Source organism: Lagenorhynchus albirostris, chromosome 9 (genome assembly GCF_949774975.1).
Source record: "Lagenorhynchus albirostris chromosome 9, mLagAlb1.1, whole genome shotgun sequence".
Classification (NCBI taxonomy): domain Eukaryota; kingdom Metazoa; phylum Chordata; class Mammalia; order Artiodactyla; family Delphinidae; genus Lagenorhynchus; species Lagenorhynchus albirostris.
In genome coordinates, this window is record NC_083103.1 from 70,523,632 (window position 1) to 70,543,193 (window position 19,562).

Sequence of the window (19,562 nt, forward strand, 5' to 3'; positions counted from 1 at the left end):
TGTTTCCACTTAATGAAATGTAAAAATAGAGTCTCGAGAAGAATAAACTGATTATAATATTACCCAGTGGCGGCTGTTAAAGTCTGATTAAAAGCTTTTCTCGGTCTAAAACGACATCTTTTCACAGCCCCCTCACCCCACCCCCCTTAACGGAGCGACTAAGCCAAGTAAGCTAAACAATACTGGAGTAAACTTTCTATCAGTCACTCTGGGAAGCAATAAGCTGATTGTGCGTCTGATTTTTCTGGAGCAACACCGGGGGGCTGGGGATGAGTAAGTGCTAAAAAGGGATAACTCACGTCCACCTCAGTCTCCACCTCCCCCAACCCCAGCTTGAGAAACTGTAACGTCGAATAGCATTTCCCATGGGCATAAAGTTCAAGCTGCTTTACCAGTTCCTTTCAGGATCGAACTGCAGCCACAAGACGACCATCCAAAGAATGTAAAAAGGGAGTGTTCGGGGAAAGCGTGCAAGGAAGGCAGAAGCAACCGAATAAACAAAAACAACACCCGCAAGAGTTAGGCACAGCAAAGAGGGAGCCAGGTTCCTCTGGACCAGACCAAGCAGTTCTGATTTCACACCGACCTCCATCAAGAGCACTGGGAGGAGGATCGAACAGGTCCGTCCCTCCCTCCGCCCTGGGAGCAGGCCGGGGGTGGCAAGGTAAGGAGGTGAACGGAGGAACAGACCACAGGTCCTCCCGCCCCCCCCCCCCGCGGCCCCAAATCCCCAACCCCTGGGGACTAGCGTCTGTCCCGGCAGACATCAAAAGCAGCAGCAGGCTAAACCCTCCACTCTCAACCCATGCCCCCTTTTTGGGTCTCGGCGTAGGGAAGGTGCCCCGGGATCCCTTTGAGCCTTGCTCCAAGAGTGCGCCCCGAGCAGCCCGAGCCGCGGCCGGCAGGAAGCGCCCTTTTCGGGCCGGACCCCAGGCCGAGCCCGTACCTTCCGCAGTACTTTCCGGCAGTTGGTACAGAGCAGGTAGTTGGCGGCGGCCGACGGGCTGCTGCTGCCCCGGTTCATCGTGGCTGCGGGCACCGAGGGCGAGGGCGAGGGCGAGGGCGGGCGGCGGGCTGGGGCCGGGCTGTCACTGCGGCCGCCCGCGCAGCTGAGGGGCCGGGCCGTCCCCCAGCCGCCGGCCGCGCTTCAGCCTCAGCGTCCTCCGGGCGGGATGTCGGGATGGGAGGCGACGCCCCGAGAGCGAACGGCTGCCCGAAGCGACCACCGCGGCGGCTACCGAAGCGACGGCGGAGACGGTGGCGGCTGCTCCTCACCGGCCCGTTGTTCCACCCGCCCCCATCCTCCAGACCCCCGCCCCCGCCAGGCTAGGACGAGCAGCCGCCACCGCCGCGCTGCCGATGCCGCCGCCGATGCCGCCGCCGCCGCCGCCGCCGCCGCCGCCGCCGCCGCCGCCGCCGCCGCCGCCGCAGCAGCAGCGCCTCAGTGCGGCCCCGCCCCCGCCTCCCCACCACCTTCACCACCTCCACGCTCGGGCACCGCCCCCTCCCGCCAATCGGACCGCTCCAGCCACGCCCCCCGGGCGCTAGCCCACAGCCAATGAGCAACTAGAGCCCGGCTGGGAGCTGCACCGGCCAATCAGAGAGGCCGAAGACGCCTTGAATCTCTGGGCAAGTTAAGTTTGTCTCCGAGGCTCCGAACCGAAGGGAGATGGCGGGTTAGTTAGGTAGTGGGGTGGGTGGGAATACAGTGTGCTGCTCCACCAATAGGAGGAAGAGGGTGTGTCATATGCAAATAACCCCGTGAACTCCAGCCCCTCCCCTAAGACAAGGCACAGCCCCTGCTCTAGGTCTCTGCAGAAATGGTGAGGGAATGAGATAAATAACTGGGAGCTAGAGCTCGCTAGTGGGTCTAAGACTGAGCTAAATATTTCCTGATTTCTTGAGAAAGAGGATGGGGGTGGGGGGAGCTAAAACGTCCTTACCGTCAGGGCAGTGGTTAGGCTTTCTCTTAACCAAAATCTTAGCTGTAAAGAAGACTGCAATCACGTAGCACTTTGCATCAAAGGATCTCAAAGAACTTTATGCATCATTTATCGTGAGCCCTGTTTTGCAAAATACCAGTTACCTGAGGCTTCGGCAGCGGGTAGGGGATAGATGTTTAAGTATATTTGCACCAATAATCGAGTTAGAGGGAAGAAAAGACACAAAACCTGTGGGTGAGTGGTTTCCTCCTCCATCTAAAGCCCCTTCTCGCAGTCTCTCAGCAACGAAAATTCCTTTATTTGTCCAACACGAAAAGGCCAAAGAGACAGGGTTGTCTTCCACCCCAAAGTCTTTCTGAGGTAGCTGGTTAGATAAACGCAGAGCATGGAGCTCTGCCTGGGAGCGAAGGTTCAGAGAACAAATTGCCATTTAAAACTGTTGGGCTGGACCTGCCTCTTCCGAAGCTAAAAATGGATTTAGGATTTTGGCGTTCACGCTCTGGGGAGAGAAGGCAGATGTAATTGGGGAAAGCTCAGGCTGGCAGGGTGTGGGGGACAGGCGAGTGGGGGAGCGAGGTCTCCCGAGGAGCTAGCAGCGCGCATGCTAGTCGAATGCTGGTTCCCGACGCGAGACGCCCCGAAACCTGCTCCCCAGTGAGAACAAAGGCAGGCTCCGGGCGAGAACCTGATTGGTGCCCGGTCCTCACCGGAGTCCTCCGGACCCCGGAGATAACTTGCTCTGCCCACTGGCGCGGAGCTCCGTGCGCACTGGCGCCCCAGCTCCCCACCCGGCCTTGGCCGGGACCACATAGGACTGTGCGTTATGACATCACCTGTTTTCGCTGTTGAGAACACGATCGGTATTCTCTGCTTCTCTTTTTTTAAAGGTCTCTGGTGTACGAGGATTTGTGAAGGCCTGCAGTTGGCAGAATGAATCTGTGGAGATGGTTTAAAAGAACGGTTTCACTGGTTTGCATTTCTTTCTTTTCTTCCCTTTCTTTTTAAAAAACTACCCTGGTTTCCTTAGGGATTCAGTGTAGTGTTGTGATGCAAAATCAGAAAGGTACACTTGGAGGAGCTAGCAAGTTTAGCATATCAAAGCTATTAGACCAAATTGTGTGGTTAAAACTGCCAATCTCCTCATTTTTCGACAGCTGCCTCCTCTCTGTCCCTTTTAGAGACCAACAGGCATAAACCAAGTCTACACAAGGAACAAAGGAAATGGAAATCTGCCAGTGTCAGGTTTAAATAGATTAAAATAGACTGGAAAACCCCCAAAGGGTCTAAGTTATGTGGTTGGGTAAATGTGTTGATCCATTTAACTAGTGATAGCTAAAGTTCTCTTGGTGCTGTGCAGATTTATAGAGCCTAGAATAGCAATGGCATGGGGAAGGTGTATAACATGCAGTTAGAAGAAACTGTAAAAGCAAGAAGATTCAGCAAAGGGAGAAATTACTACGTACACTTCAACGCAGAGAACCAAGAAATCCAGGGAGAAAGGAAGTCTCAGTTGTCCTAAGAACTGAAACACATAGGTGTCCCCATTTAATGGTAAATATCTTGAGTTATGTTCCTGGCTTGTAAAGCAGATTTTATGTGAATACATTTTAAAGGAAAGGAGAAATTGAAGGATGAAGTGAATTTTTGTGCAGAGACTGAGTTTTCTCAAACAGTATTTTAACTTCAAATTATTTTCTATCATATACTTTTTATATCCTTTCCTTCTATTTAATAGCTAAAATTCTTTCACAGTGCAGTCCTTTAAGTTCTTCCATAACTAAATCTCTCAAGAGGGAGGCCAAGAGAGGCCAGCCCTATACAGTTATACCGTCTAACAAAAATTGCTAAAAGGAGGTTTTAGAGGAATCTCTTCATTGATCCATGGTCATAGACATGTATGTGACCAAATGATGGCCCTCTCCACCAAATCCTCCAAACTGTTATAACATTGTCTATACTGTCATTTATTTGGCAGTCAACCATGTACTGCACTGTAACATTTCTTCTATTGAACCACGGTATATGTGTCTGTGTCCCACCCCTGAAATCTCCAATCCAGTAACTCATTCTCAATACACAATGACCACTCTTTCTTCTGGTTCTCACACCCTCAGTCCCATCATCCTTCTTCTCCCCTCTCACAGTAATGTTCAACTTCTGGACACTTCCTTTCTCTTCCATTCCTCACCTGACCTCCCTTTCTTTCCCAGCTAGCCTGGATACCAGAAGGAGACTGTAACTTAGAGAATAAGTGACTTGCAAATCCTGGATCACATTGTTAGTTAAGAGGGAAGGAAACAAAAGCCCATTCTTTGAACTTTGTACAGAGCAAGGAAAAACTCCACCCCTTTTGTTGTCTGGTTGATCTAAAACAAGAAAGAACTTTAGGAAAGTAAGATCTGGGTGAAAATTAACAACCAATGTGGAGCACTACTTCTTAATTTTTTAATTACAAAATGAGGATGACACTTCATGAAACATTTCAGATCATTTAAAAATAGTTTTTGCTTGTTTTGAACTATTTTTTTTAATGTGACTTTTTTTTCCTAGTTGTGCATAAAATCACATGGCTTGGATGTACCGTAAATTATTTAACCATTACTCCACTATGGAACATGTAGGTTGTTTCCAGCTTCTCATGATTATAAATAATAATGCTCTGATAAGCTTCCTCATATGTAAGTTTCTGGCAGCATCTTTTATTCCTAGATATGGAATTTCTAACCTAAAGGATATGAATACGTTTTAAGGCTTTTGATGCAATTTGCTAAAAGATTTTGTGGAAAGGTTTAACCAATTTGCAACCAACTCACAGTGAATAAGAGCACAGGGGAGAGAATCATTTGAAAGCACAAATCTGATCTGTCATCCTCCTATAGAAGGCCAGTCAATAGTCCACTTAACTCTCCTTCGAATGCCCTCCATCTCTTTCTCTTTGAAAGATCTCCCGGTAGAAATAAGCACTTGCCAAAGCATCCAAAGTGCTTTCCTGTAGCTCTTCCTTAGCATCAAGCTCAATACTGAAATGATTGGTTCAAATTCTATGTTCTCATTAGACTGGTGAACCCCTTAAGGGCAGGGATGGATTCCATTCACTTATCCACTCCCAACTCCTAGCTCAACCAACTTGAAGAGAAGTGCTTAAAGAATCTTGGAGAAAATAAGGAGTTTTCACTCTGACTTTCCTCAGTACACCATAAGTTCTTCTAGAACATCTCTTTTGAATCTCTAATAACAGCTACAGGAACTTATAAAAGGATCCCAGTACATATTTGTGAATTGAATGGCTCAAAACAACTATTTTGCAAAGCAGAGAGATTGGATTCGTGTCCTTATCTGTCACCAATTCCTTCTCTGACATTGTACATAATGATCATAACTGGGACTTGCTATCTCTTTTATAAAATGAAACTTCCTACCACAAACCAAGGGTGTAGGGAGGGAGGGCTGAGGCACATTTTTATGCTCGGTGCTTTCGAAAGAAGATACCCTGTTAGTAACGTGCTGTGACTTTTGGACTTGAAACTGTTTATTTCTCTAGATATTCTCATTCTACTGACCTAAGAACAGGCCCCTTTATAGTTCCTAAATAAGGATTCGATTGAAAAAAATCAATTACTAAAGATATTTTTAAAATTCCATTTCTTGAGACAATAGGTCATTTTCTAACGTTTTGCCTCCTCAGACTTCTTTTTCTTTCCCCTGGGAGCACCCAAAGCCTTTGGATTTCAGGGAAAGTACTGCATTATTTACAAATTTGCAAATATTGTAATTTGTTTTGTGCACAAAGGAATTTGTACTTCACACAATTATAAATTGATTGCTCCCTTTGAGCTGTTAATTAGATTCCTGCGGTCCAAGACCAATACTACTCCAAAGGAGAAATTATGAGGATCTGATCCAAAAAGGCCACTGCTTGAGTGCCCATTCCCATCCCACCCCCTCCATCGCCCACCTCCACTGAGAAAATTATTCTTACTAAAGCTCATTTTTCAAAGAACAAATATTCCACCAACATCCAAATTTTTGTCGGCTTTCTCTTCTAACTTCCTATTTCAGAGTTTCCTGCATTTAACCCCATGTAAAGCAGACTGCAAAGGCGAGCGAGGCCCTCAGACGTGGGTTTGTTGCTATTTGTTTGGCCTGCAAGATGTTAGCCAGCACAGTGCTTTTTTTTTTTTTTTTTTTGCGGTACATGGGCCTCTCACTGTTGTGGCCTCTCCCGTTGCGGAGCACAGGCTCCGGACGCGCAGGCTTAGCGGCCATGGCTCACGGGCCTAGTTGCTCCGCGGCATGTGGGATCTTCCTGGACCGGGGCACGAACCCGTGTCCCCTGCATCGGCAGGCGGACTCTCAACCACTGCGCCACCAGGGAAGCCCCAGCACAGTGCTTTTTAAACATTGAATTACTTTAAGTATTTATAATTTAGGATATTTTGCCCCCCACCCCCAACTCTAGATTTCTGGCGTCTCTTGAAAATTTGTCAGATCTGATCACACTGGACTCATACTGCCACATGGCAACCGTCTGCTGGAACCCAGTACCTGCTATTTGGGTTTGGACATGCACTTTCTAGTTTACCAACAACTCTGTCACTCTTTGGGGTTCTATTTTGCCACTTTATTTACATTATCTTCTTGATCCTTGTAAGGATTCGCCACCTCTATAAACTTTCTCCAGCACCTAAATACCTAAATTACTGATCTGCTGACTGTCCCTCTTAACTTTATTATAGAATATGAATTGAAAAGAAACGTCATCTCTTGGCTATAGCAAACTTTGAGGAAAGGGGTCAGATGTAAAGATTATCATGATATGTAAATCAACTATACTTCAATAAAAAAATACATTTAAAAAAGGAATATCATGACAGATAGCTAGGTACCCTGACACGTGTGTGTGTGTGTGTGTGTGTGTGTGTGCATGTGTGTGTACAAAATGGGAAGGACAGTTGTCTAAGAAGGGACTATTATGTCCTTTACACTCTTCACCCCACTCCTTATTCTAAGTCTGCCCACATCCCCATTCTAATTGTAGCTTTAGGAGAAAGGGACCAAGGGGAACGTGGCAACAGTAGAAGGACCATGAGAGTGTTTCTTTCTAGTCAGGTATGGATTTGAGCACTGACTTTGCCCCTTACTAGATATACGGCCTTGGGCAAGTTACTTACTGTCTTTAGGCTTCAGTTTCCTCATCTGTAAGACTGAGTAATAATGCTACCTCCTCAAAGAGTGATTGTGAAGATTGAATGAGATTAATGCACTGTAGTGTTCAGCAAAGTGACTAGAACATTGCAAGCCCTCAGAAAATGTTTGCTGCTAGCTGCCACAATACAAAGGATGTTATGTTCTCTACATACTGTGTGACCTTGGTCTAGTTACTAAACTGTTCTATGTCTTGATTTTTGTCATCTGAAAAGAGGATATTGATATTAGCTTAGTCATAGAGTTGTTTTGAAGATTAAATGAGCTATATGTAAAGCACTGTAAAACAATGCCTCGCATATAAGAAATGCTATATAAATATTTACTATTATTATATACAGTGGTCAGGAGATCTTTTTTATTTGTTTCTTTTTTTTCCTGTGAAGATCTTTGATTTTCAAGGTACTTCTCAAAAGGTAATGTAGGGTAGTAGAAATAACAATGGACAGAAAGTCAGAGGATCCAGAGTTTAGTTCAGTAGTACTGTAAACGATGTGATTTTGGGTCTCAGTTCTCTTATCTATTAAATGTGGAAGGGTGATTAAGTAGGGTCAGGGCCAAATCCAGATTGTAGGAAAATTGAAGCTTATATAATGTGGGGACCTTACTTAATAAAAGAATAAAAAACTATGGATGCAAAATTATTTATGAAAGCAAATACTTATTTAAAATCATCAATAGAATCAATAAACTTTAAAAAGTTGAAAATACTATAAACATCACAAAATCCAAATAAATAACAAATCTCTATTAATTAACTACCTGACACAACCCTGTATTACTTTTTTCCCTACATATTTTGGGCAGTATATTTTGATTTCCTCTTCATATGACAATGATTTTTGAAATGTTATCTTCTATGGAGAAAATAGAAAGGTAATTCAATTTTTTTCTCTAGTCGAGTGCCCTAGGATAGTTAGGCACCATGAAATGTCCTCCAACCTACATCTTTGTGATCTGATGTATGTGAATTGGCCCGGTTGCCGATAGAAATATTCCTAGAACCCATTCTTACGTTGGGACAACTCAAAACAGCAACCACACACTGAAATGACTGTGATCTTGCTCTCTCTCTATAACCCACCAAACCCAAGCTAAAGGTGTCTGCATCTTAACTTTCCCTTAGCCAGAATAACAAAAATACACATGGCTTCCCAATGCTTCCAGCATGAAGGAGAGTTTGAAAGAGGTAACTTGAGTGAAAAGAGACTGTGGTCTTTACCAATAATGGTTAAAATAGCTTGCTTTTGAAATTTAATTAAGAATATGACCACGTGAACACATTGCTCTGGCCTCTCCAAGGGCCTTAGAAGGGGCCAGTGCTAGTGATGGACACTAAATTTTAAATTTTATTAAATTTGTGGTTAATCCGTGTCTGAGAATTGCAAAGACCTTTCCAAGCTCTAAAATTCTGTGAATTTGTTTTGTCTTAGGATTTCCATGAGAATCTAGTGCAAGCAGGATTAGTAAGATAGGAGAAGTAGGAGAATTTCTGCAAGTAAGCAGGGAGAAAGTAAAAGTAGCTCTAGTCTCAAAAATCCCCAAAGTTGCCTTGGTTTTCCTTTGTTCCCTTATTTCTTCTGTGAGTCTGTTCGTCTCCTTGATCATCTAAATTCACTCTCCCCAGTTCTCAGTATCCTTCTTTCAGATGTAAGGAAACTGAGATAGAGAAATAATTTTATATATTTTAAGGAAAGATCATTGTGAAATATGCCGGCTGTCTGGGTGTTAGAAAAGAAAGTGGGTGAATAAAACAAAAATCCACATGAGACTGAAGGAGTTTGGGAGTACGAGCCAATTAAGAGCACAGAAGAGTTATAATTTTTAGACTCGGGTATCTTAGATGACATAGTATTCTATTGTGAAGGATTTGCAGGAAATCAACATGTAGAACCAAGGTGGGATTGAAGGGACCTTTAGAAGGAAACAGTCTATACTTCAACTTTCAGACCTTCTGAAAGTGGTCTGAAGGTCTTACATACAGACTTGGAGCATCTTCAGGGATGAGTCTTATTCATCTGAGTATTTCAAGTACTTGGAACCTAAGAGGAGGTGCTTGAAAAACCTTGTTAGATGAAATGGTTGGATGTATTAGAGTTTGTTAACTGGAAAGTGAGTACACATATTTTTACCAAATAAAGTTCCCAAGTTGTCTTAAAACTGTAAAATGATTTTTATGCAAAGGTAAAATTTGCCTTGTTCGCAAGAAGCAACTTCCAGCAATTATATAAATGTAACAAACACAGCAATTTCAAAGATAAAATGTTGGCATTCCCACATGAGCTGCAAGCTTGGAATCACAATAGCATCTTGTAAGATTCTGGAAGGCTGCAACTTTGGAAGAGTATGCTGTGAAATACATGCTGTACAGATAGTTTTTTATTTGCTCATTTATTTATTGGACCCTCAGCAAGTAGTAAGTCCTGGCGACAAAAAATAACAAAAGATAAGTTTATAATCTAATAGTGAGACTGGGGTATAATCTCTGCATTGGTGTAGAAGATAAATAGAAAATGGAGAATAGAGGGTAAGAGAATTATTAGCAAAGAACTCAGAAAGCTCCTTTGAGCATTTATGCCTGTAACTGGATGCCTTAGTGGTAGTGATGGAGACACATGCTACAGAATTCTTGCTGTGTCTCCATGCAATTTACAATGTCAACAGGAGGATAGGATTAACCCTTATAAATACTAGAGAACAATACAGAAGAGTGTATAATGAGATCACCTTTTAATTCCATGTTCATTACTCAATTCATTCCTGCAGTCACACATTAATTTCCTCAACATATGTCTGTGGAGTACTTACCACGTGCCAGGCTCTTGGCTAGCCATGGAGATAAAGTGATAAACATGAGAGTCAGGGTCTTACAGAACAGATAATCTAGCAGAGAAGATGGACTTCAAACAAGTAATGCCAATATGTAATGAGTATTATAGTAGGGAAAACACAGGAAGGGAACATAGAGCAGGGGAATCTAACCTGGTCCAGGCCTCCCTGAGGAAGTAAAATGGAAACCCAAGTGGCGGGGTGTCCACTGTTTCTGACAGTGACTCCCCCATATTCCAGCCAGTAGGTCCTTTCCATCTGCAACTCTCATCTTGTTGTTTCAATTCTCCTTTTAATATAGTTCCTGTTCCAGTTATAAAACTCCTATGAATCCTGACTTCTTACAGTACAGTAGACAAACTTTTATGCTAGAAGCCATCCTCCTTTCTTTTTCTAAGAGGCACTATCCCTATTTAACTTCTTTTTCCAGATTAAAGAATATCATTTAACATCATTATTTCACACTTGACCGTTCTCACTCAGGCCACCACCATGATGAGTTCCATCCGTGCATGTGCAAGTTAAATGTAGACACCATTTCTAAGAGGTACATCTATTTTATCTCTCTTAAGACTCTAAAGTATTTGAAGGTAATCCTCATATCTCTAACCTATTTTCTCTAATCCCCACAACATCCATGGTAATGATACTATAATCATAATAGATATAGTGATAAAAGCAACCACTATCACTTACTGAAAGCTTACTATGTACCAGTCATTTTGCAATATCCTATATACATTATCTTACCTAATATTTATAAGATGCCTATGAAATGGTTATTATTATCTCCATTTTTCAAATGATTTATAGGGATTAAAAGTTTGGTCAAAGTCACAGTTATTACAAGACATTTGAGATTTGAACCCAGATTTGCTCGATGCCAGTGTTTATAGTATTATTCAGTCCTGCCTTGGCATCGTACATTCAGAATATTGTAAATATTCTTTGAACTAATTCTCTGTGATAGGTTACCAAACTGTGAGGTCCACTGACTTAGATCTCCCAACATCCACCAAATACAGTGTGGGCACCTCCAGTAGTCAGATTCCTACTGAGATCAATGCTATGGGAGTAGGAAAAGAAATACGCATTATTCCCTATTCTAATATTTTATTGCCCACTGGCATGTTACTCTAGAATAAAACTAAATGATCCTGGGATGTGAAAAATTCTTTTGTTGACACTTTAAGTTGAAATGCCAAATGTTTTGATATGTAAGTCTTATGATTCCTAGGCACTTGGTTAGTCATGAAGGTAAAGTGATGGATGTAATGGAGATAAAGTTGAGGGAGAGGGGAGAGGAAAGAAGTTGTCAATGCTCCTCTTACATGCTGTATCAAGGATGATCCGGGTCCATTGTGATTGGTTGAGATTAGCTCCTCTAAGAAAGAAGGTGAATGAACTGGTTTCCACATAATCTGCCAGCGAACTAAAGATATTTATCTCAACCTGTCCCATCCAGATTCTCCTCTAAGGAAACCTTTCTGCTTGTGGCCTCATTCTACACAGTGGTGCTCTATACTGTGTGTTTGCCCCTTGTCTCAGATGAGTGGACCAAGGGGTAGATGCTTGCTGGAAGACAGACATTCTGTGACCTGGCCAGCCATCTGGATGGACTAGCTTAAAATGATGATCTGGGCCGATCAGTTGCCTTTCTGGGAAATTCAGCAATTGGAAACTAAGGCACCAGGCCAGCTGGCAGCAAAGTCAGATTGTGAGAGGATGCCATGAACCATATGGACGCTAAAACTATGAAGGTGCAGAAGAGATAGAGAGTAAAGGCTGAGGAAGCTGGTTGGAAAAGAAGCATAGAGACAATGCACAGAAAGAAGGCGAAGACACTAAGACACTTGTATTTAGAAGTGCCTTCGATCCTGGGTGTTTCCAGTTCTGGTCCCTGCCATGTATCCCTGTAACCGCCCGTTCCCCTATCTGAATCTCCTTCCACCACTAATTTTGTGAAGTAACTTGAGTGCGCCTGTTTCTTTCCATCAAAAGAGACTAAAACCATCTTCCTTCCCTTACATGTCAAGCACTTACAAATATGAAGTATTACTCTTAGTTCTCATTAGTAAATGGATGTGAAAAGTCAGACATTCAAAAGAAAGAACTGGAATGCGCTGAGCCAGAAAACCACATTTTGATTTTTGCACATAGAAAATTTTTACGTTTCATTAAGCATACGTTTCATTAAGAAAGGCTGCTCTCAAAACTTTTTAGAACATTTTGTGTTCCCAGTTGGAGAATGGAGATCAGTAATCTATTAGCCGAACTGCTTCTCTCCAAGTTTAATGTCAAAGTGATTCTAATGTGTCTATGTGAGCAACTGCCTGTGAAGAAAACTTTGAGAGACAAAAGGCTTTCTCCCTTTCCACTCTTTATCCTTCATTCAGACCTCATGCCTGCTGGCCCAGTTTAATGATTTTCTAGAGTTTTTGAACCAAAAGGATTTTTTTAAAAAGTAAAAACAGAAGCCAAAGTTAAATGTCCTTGAATGTTTCCAAGAACTAAGTAGTTAGTCAAGAAAAAGATAAAGTGAATGAGGGCAGCTTTGTGTCAGTTTGCAGGTTAAAGATCACTGTGGTGGTCTTTATGAAATACAAAGGGGACCAGGCATATAAATATGAACAGGTATAAATGCTTTAATTTGACTCAACTTGCCAGGTGAGGAATGTGCCTCAACAAGTGATCTGTTTCCGTAGGGCCAATCACTAGCCTTGGAGGAGCTCAACTCAGCTAACCAGAATAGATCTGGAATATTCTTGGTTTCCATTCCTGTGCCTGACATGCCTTGTCTCTGCAGGAGCCGCTGCTTTTCCTTCCCTAAGTCTCTCTCTCCCCTCCTTCCTCCCTTCCTTCCCCCTCCCCTTCCCTCTTTCCCTCTTTCTCCTTCTTCCGCCCTCCCTTCCCCCTTCCTCCTCCTCCCTCTCCTTCTTCTTCTTCTCCTTCTTCTCCTTCTTCTCTTTCTTCTCCTTCTTCTCCTTCTCCTTCTTCTTCTTATTCTCCTTCTTCTACTTCTTTTCCTTCTTCTCCTTCTCCTTCTTCTCCTTCTCATTCTTCTCCTTCTCCTCCTTCTCTGTCTCCTTCTCCTCCTCCTCCTCCTCCCCCTCCTCCTCCTCCTCCTTCTTCTTCTTCTTTCTTCTTCTTCTTCTCCTCCTTCTCCTCCTTCTTCTCCTTCTTCTCCTTCTCCTTCTCCTTCTTCTTCTTCCCTTTCCCCTTCTCCTTCTCTCTCTCTCTCTCATTTATATTGGGCTTATTCTGAGCTCAGCCACCCTTGAACCCATTCTCTATCTTGTAGGTAAAATAGTTCTTAGGATTTGCTAAGACCTTGGAAAATAAAGGAGGTACTTCACCTGACCAGTGAGGATTGTTTTTGCCACAACTTTGGAAACTTTGTGGATGGGAAATTAAAGGAAGTGGTGCTTCTCCCTGGGCCATACTAGAAGGGTTGTGGTCGTGTTGGACTTGCTGTTGATGCAATAACTCTACAGTTATTTCTGTATACTCAAGGCCTGTCGCTTTTCATTTTCTGTTTCTTCAAGAAGACATGAACATCTAGAGAGTCACATGTCTATGGGGAATTGGAATGCTGAGGAATGGAAACAAATGGAAATATATTACACAAGTGGAACTTCAGCTGTGACCTGAAATGTATTACCTAAGAACTCTGTACAGGTGAAATTTTTTCTATCTCGGTATTGTATAATCAAGTTGCTGTTCAAAAACTCTTCAAATTTCATTTTTTAGTACTTACTTTGTAGGGTTTTTTGAGGATTAAATGAAAAAATTTCTGTAAAGTGCATAGAACCGTGTTCCTCCTATTATGAGCACTCAATAAATGTTAGTTATTATTATTTTTAAAATTTTTCATACAACAATAATATATTTGTTCAGTAGCAATTGAAATTTACTTGAATTTTAATATTTTGGGTTCCCTGATGTCATTTACCACTGTTTGTTTTGATTTAGAAGGGCCTCAAGTACTTGATAACATGCAAGGTTGATCATCAAAGCATCTTTATTGCACTTGTGTTCACAAAGTACATTTTGGTCTTCTTTTAGTTAGTCTGTTCAATCACATTACAAGATAGAGAATTCTGTGTCAGAGAGCCTGTGGGAAAATGAAGAACCTAAGTGTCTGGAGAAATTAAATGACCACTATGTAACCCCCATTGTAACCTCTCTCTAGATGAAGATGAAGAAGGACCATCTTCTCTGGGACTTGGGCTCTCACGCGTATTAGGTGAGTGTATGCGTCCACACACATGGATATATGCCTTTGTGTGTCCTGCTCTCAACAAATTCTTTTTTTTTTTTGGCCGTGCCTCACAGCTTGCAGGATCTTAGTTCTTCATAGTTCCTTGACCAGGGATTGAACTGGAGCCCCCTGCTTTTGGAAGCGCAGTGGAGTCCTAACCACTGGACTGCCAGGGAATTCCCAACAAATTCTTTTTTGCTAAGCTAGAGATAGTGAGTCATAATCATTCCTTAAGTTTTTTTTTTTTAATTATTTATTTATTTTTGGCTTTGTTGGGTTTTCATTGCTGCACACGGGCTTTCTCCAGTTGTGTCGAGCAGGGGCTATTCTTTGTTCCGGTGTGTGGGTCTCTTCCTAATTGCAGTGGCTTCTCTTGTGGAGCACAGGCTCTAGGTGCACAGGCTTCAGTAGTTGCAGCGCGTGGGCTCAGTAGTTGTGGCGCACGGGCTTAGTTGCTCCATGGCATGTGGGATCTTCCCGGTCCAGGGATCGAACCCATGTCACCTGCACTGGCAGGAGGATTCTTAATCACTGCACCACCAGGGAAGTCCCATTCCTTAAGCTTTTAACTGAAGAACTGCAGTTTGCCAGTTAATGAACGGGACGTATTATCCCCATTTAAGAGCTGGAGTCCTAAGATAGAGTGCCTTGGCTCTTGCCATCAAGAGCTTTGCCTACTAGCCAATAGCTGATGATTCTCAGTTTTACTCTACAGGAGGTAACTATCTTTAGGGAGATGGACAAAATCACACAAGATAATATACCTCATGTATTCTGTATGACTCTAGAAGAACTTAACCATACTATAAATAGGTCTTTTTTTTTTTTTTTAAATATAGGTCTGGGCTGAGAGGGTCTTCTGGGAGGTGTAATGGGCAGGATATATAAAGCATGGACCAAGCCATGGATTCTTTCCTCTTTGCCTTTTACAATTGCCCTCTGTTTATAGAAACCTATTTATGAGTCTGCCTTGGTCATCAGGCAAAATGCCTTATTTATTTCATGATTGTTTACAAAACCAAGGGCCCAGGCTACAGGATATTTATACCGTTGTCTATCATAGCATTCACTGGGAGAAGAGATAAGTGATTCATCTGACAAAAATATTGCGGCTTGAAGATTCTGAGTGCACGAGAAAGAAGTCACCGCATTACCACGTCATGAGACAATGATTTTGTTCTCTTGAACAAATGATGTAACTCATTTAGGTTGATTTCGCCTTCCTCAGATGTCATGAACATAATTTTTGCTTTTTCACTATAGTTCTTAGTTGCTTGTGCAGTGACATCTCAGGTAAAAAGGGCCTGAAGCAAAGTCTGAGTTGGATCCTCCTGAGAACATCAATAAGATTTTCTCCCCTTTTTCAAATAACTAAGGAGTAGATTTAGCCAGACAAGGATAAGGTTCTAGATGTGGAGGGTAACAAGGAGCGGTAAGATTTTTCTAGGTGGAAAAAGCAAAGGGAAGGCAGATGCTTGGGTGTGTCGGTGGCCTAATTTCTGTAGCCCTGGAGCTGCCCAAAGTATCTTCAGAGTGAAGACCAGCCATCTGAGCCCCAAGACAGGACAACGACCTGGGGGTGAAGAGCGGCTCTAGCTCCACCTGCCAGCTCTGCGCCCCCTCAGCTTGGTTCTATTTGGTCTTTATCTTCGGGGCTTCATTGACATCATTCTACCCTATTTCAGAGTGAGATTAGGTGACTTCCTCAGAGCCCATGGACCCCAGTGACATGTTAGCTACACCAACTTCGTGTCACCTCTGCTTCTCCAGAAGCAGATTCAACAAGATCACATGATTTTTCAGAGCCTTTTAATGTCTCTTGCCTTTGGCATGTCACTTATCTGACCTACTTCCAACTTTTCATGTTCCAGTCTCCCATCCCTTTTATTTCATCTGACTCTTTCCCATATCATCAGCCCTACTTTCTGCTCCCTTCTCACTAGAGCAAACTGCCAACCCCAGTACCTTTGCTCTCTTGTTCACATTCCCCTCAAAAGTCACCCAAAGTTTCCAGGAAGCAAAGGAGAAGAGCTTAAACTATTTTTGCAATGGAAAGCCTAGAGATGACTTACCTAAGCATGGCCTATTTGCTGCTTGATGTAGTTCATGCTCTGGCCAGGGGGAAGGGATGGTGGGATTTGCCCAGGCACGCTTTGGCCATTCTGTGTTTTGTGCTGCCCGTGCTGAGTCAGCTATTGTTGAAACAAATGAAGGTAAGTATCCTTGAGGAACAGTGATGGAGGCGTGGGTGACATTCATGTAGATAATAACCTTTCAGGTTAGCTCTGGTCCTGCCCACGCACAGAATCTCAACCCCAGCCAAATTCTTCCAAAAGCAAAGATCATGTTCGTTGTAGACTGTAGGCTCCCTGAGGGCACACATCTCTGTCTGAGTTCTTTTCATTCATGTATCCCAGGTGCACAGAACGGAGCCTGTCCCATTGTAGGTGCCTGATAAGTCTTTGTTAATTTGAATTCCCGCCCGATGGAATTGTTACTCTAGTTACCGCATTTCAGCAAGGCTCTTCTCCACCAAATAGCACAATATCAAACAGGTATAGCAGAGTCGATTTTAATATGCTAATTAATATACACAAGGGAAAAAAAAGGTCGTTGTAAATACCATGGGCTTTGAATGAACGTGAGCTTCTGAGGGCTGTAAATGTATTTCAGAGAACAGGACTAAGAATGGAGTAGAAGTATACTAAATTTTAAGGAGCATCTTGAACATGAAGGGTAGCTGATAAAGAGAAAATTAAGCCTTTTAATTATAGAAATGTGAAATTGATAAAGAATTCCCTGTTTATCTGAAGCACCAAGTTTTCCTAGGACCTTAATATTATTATTCCTAAAAAGCAGGGGTCAAGGGGGCTTCAGACTAGATAAAATTCCCTCCAATTCGAAAAAGTTGAGACTACAATTATAAATCATCAAAAAATATAAAAAACAAATAAAACTGACGTCTTTAGTCTCTTTTGGGAATGAGTGTAGCCCTAGAACAAAAAATCTTAACCTGAAGTGTAGGGTTGTACTTCCTTGTATATCTGAGTTCCCTAAAACCGTGCATAAAAATTTTATATATGTGCATTTTTTCCCCTGAGGAACAAGGATCCATAGTTTTCATAAAATTCCCAAGGTAGTTTGAGACCCCAAAACCTTACAAGCCACTGGATTACAACATTTTAGATTGTCTCCTTATAAGGCTTGAAATAACACTTTCTATGTGTCAGGCATTATGCTGAAACACTTTATACGTCTTACCTCATTTAACCGTAACTTCACAAGACTGCTGCTTTTCTGAGAAGTTAACTTTCTCAAAGTCTTACAGCTGATAACTGGTGAAGCTGGGACACCCACCCAGGCTGAACCAGAGTGCCATGCTTTTATTCATTACATAGAACTACCTTCTTTTTGGGAGACAGAACATTTTCCCCAAACCAGAGCCTTTTCAGTCTTAGCCATTACTTTCCCTGTAATTCATCTTTTATATTTATTTAAGAACTGCTTTCTAAGCACCCTAAACCCTTTATACACCCAGGGAGCATTCCTCTGTGGAGCTAGCTTTCTAAAGCACTGAAGCAACTCTCTCCAGACCACTCATCTCCGTTCTGTTCTTTTCCATTGTACAACCAGGCTGCAGTAAGCGTAATTTTGTCTTAACTCTCTATTCTAAACTCAGGTCTGGCCACGTGGCACTAATGGACAACCCATACATTTGGAGAGACTCCAAGAAATCCATCCCAAGCACTGAATGGTCCTGGCCCTGTTCCAGAATTTCACTAACCTTCCACAAATTGTGATTCCAGACACGTTCTTACCTTGGCCCCCAGGATAATGGGAGCCACAAAAGAGACAGAAATTAAAATGTCAGCCCAGCTGGGCCCACAGCAATTACAGTGGAACCCATTGCCTCTTCGATCACCTGAGTGCACCACATCTGTGCCTCTTGCAGAAGGGATAGCAAAAGAATCCAGAGCAGTTATTTTAGATGTCTCTTTAACTCAGTGTTAACACAGTTGCTACTTAACAACAGCAACTAAGATTTTCATAAGCGACAGGAAAATTTTTAAAAGCAAGGTGAGAAGCAGAGATCAGAATTCTGATGAGCTTTGTAATTCAGCAACCACTGCCATCACTCAAAACCTAAATAACCTGAAATATATGATCAAGGCTGGAGCGGCAAGTAAAAGAAAATGTTATTCTCTGCCTGAGAAAAGGGTATCACCCAAACCTTTTCACCTACTGCAGATTCTGAAAGACGAGTAGTATGCCATGTCACTATGGACAGAGAAAAGGATGTCCACAGCCAAGGTGACATCTGAGAGGTCATATAGTTTGTGGGATCATGATAGAAGTTCAAAACATCAATCTGAGAAAAATAAGTGAAACTGATGACTGAGTGGGAAGTATGGGTGGCACAAGGGATTAAATGGTGTGGGAATCAAGACATTGCTAATCTCCTCGCTTCCTCCTTTTTTTATTCTTTATAGACCCAGCCACTGATAGGAGCTGCCGATTTCATGTGAAGTGATCAGTTGCTTTTTGTGCTCTGAAGGTGCTGATTTCCAACGACTGCAATGTTACATCCATGAGTTCTTCCAGCTTTGAAACTGAGCGCTCCAAGCAAGAAGATCCCTTTTCTTCTGCTGCTATGCCGGGGAAACGTTGAGATTACTTCAGCCAAAATAACATTTCTGCCAGCTGACATCCTAACTCAGAGAGGCAGCTAGTCGTGCTAACAAAGAAAACGATGTTTGGTCATAAAGGAGTGTGATGAAACTTTCGCTTTATCTTTTTCTATCTCAATACCACAATATGGAGACGAGTTATTTTCTTAAAGTACTTGTCACCTGCTTTGTGATTGTCATTTTACTTGGCTGCCTTCTCTGCGAGATTATAGGCTTCATGAGGACGGTTTTCCTCCTCATTGTATCCTCAATACAGTAACAACGGTTTTTTTTGAAGAAATGAATAAAGAAAGTCAACTCAGAAAAAGTCTTCTAGTCTATGTTATAGGAATAGTGAAATCTTTTTAGGTTAGTAAAATGTGGGTTGAATTGCTCAGGAATTTTTAATAACCAGTGTTTGTCAGCTGAAAGTATATTATGGGAAAATGTAATACTGAATGCAGTTATAAGTTCTGGAATAGGGACAAGTGTTCAGGCCACGGTGGCTAAGTGCTGTTTTTGTCCTCCAGCTTTTATTTTTACTTCGGGTAACTCTCAGCCAGTGTTAGTCTAGGAAATTGCCCCCTCCTTCACCCTCAGTCCCATCTTATTCTCCTCCCCCAGGTACACTGGGTCCTACCCTGGTAGGTGATCCTG

The 19,562-nt window shown here is 42.6% G+C and overlaps 1 protein-coding gene and 1 long non-coding RNA gene across 7 annotated transcripts in view; one reads left to right on the forward strand and one right to left on the reverse strand.

Annotated features, from left to right (window-relative positions):
- The window catches only part of SESN3 (sestrin 3), a 77,625-nt gene extending 76,355 nt beyond the window's left edge, over positions 1-1,270 (reverse strand). The window contains exon 1 of the mRNA XM_060160252.1: positions 947-1,270. Coding sequence (XP_060016235.1) covers positions 947-1,024 — 78 coding nt within the window. The 5' untranslated portion in view covers positions 1,025-1,270. The remainder of the gene's footprint in view (positions 1-946) is intronic.
- On the forward strand, positions 334-19,233 carry LOC132526244 (uncharacterized). Of its 6 annotated transcripts, none has more exons than XR_009542511.1 (5): positions 334-664; positions 2,831-2,912; positions 13,523-13,655; positions 14,170-14,223; positions 18,729-19,233. It is a non-coding gene; the product is annotated as an uncharacterized LOC132526244 (long non-coding RNA). The 6 variants fall into 6 exon arrangements; XR_009542512.1 differs by having other exon boundaries at positions 13,526-13,655; XR_009542509.1 differs by lacking the exon at positions 334-664 and adding an exon at positions 1,684-2,177.
- The last annotated feature ends 329 nt before the right edge of the window (positions 19,234-19,562 follow it).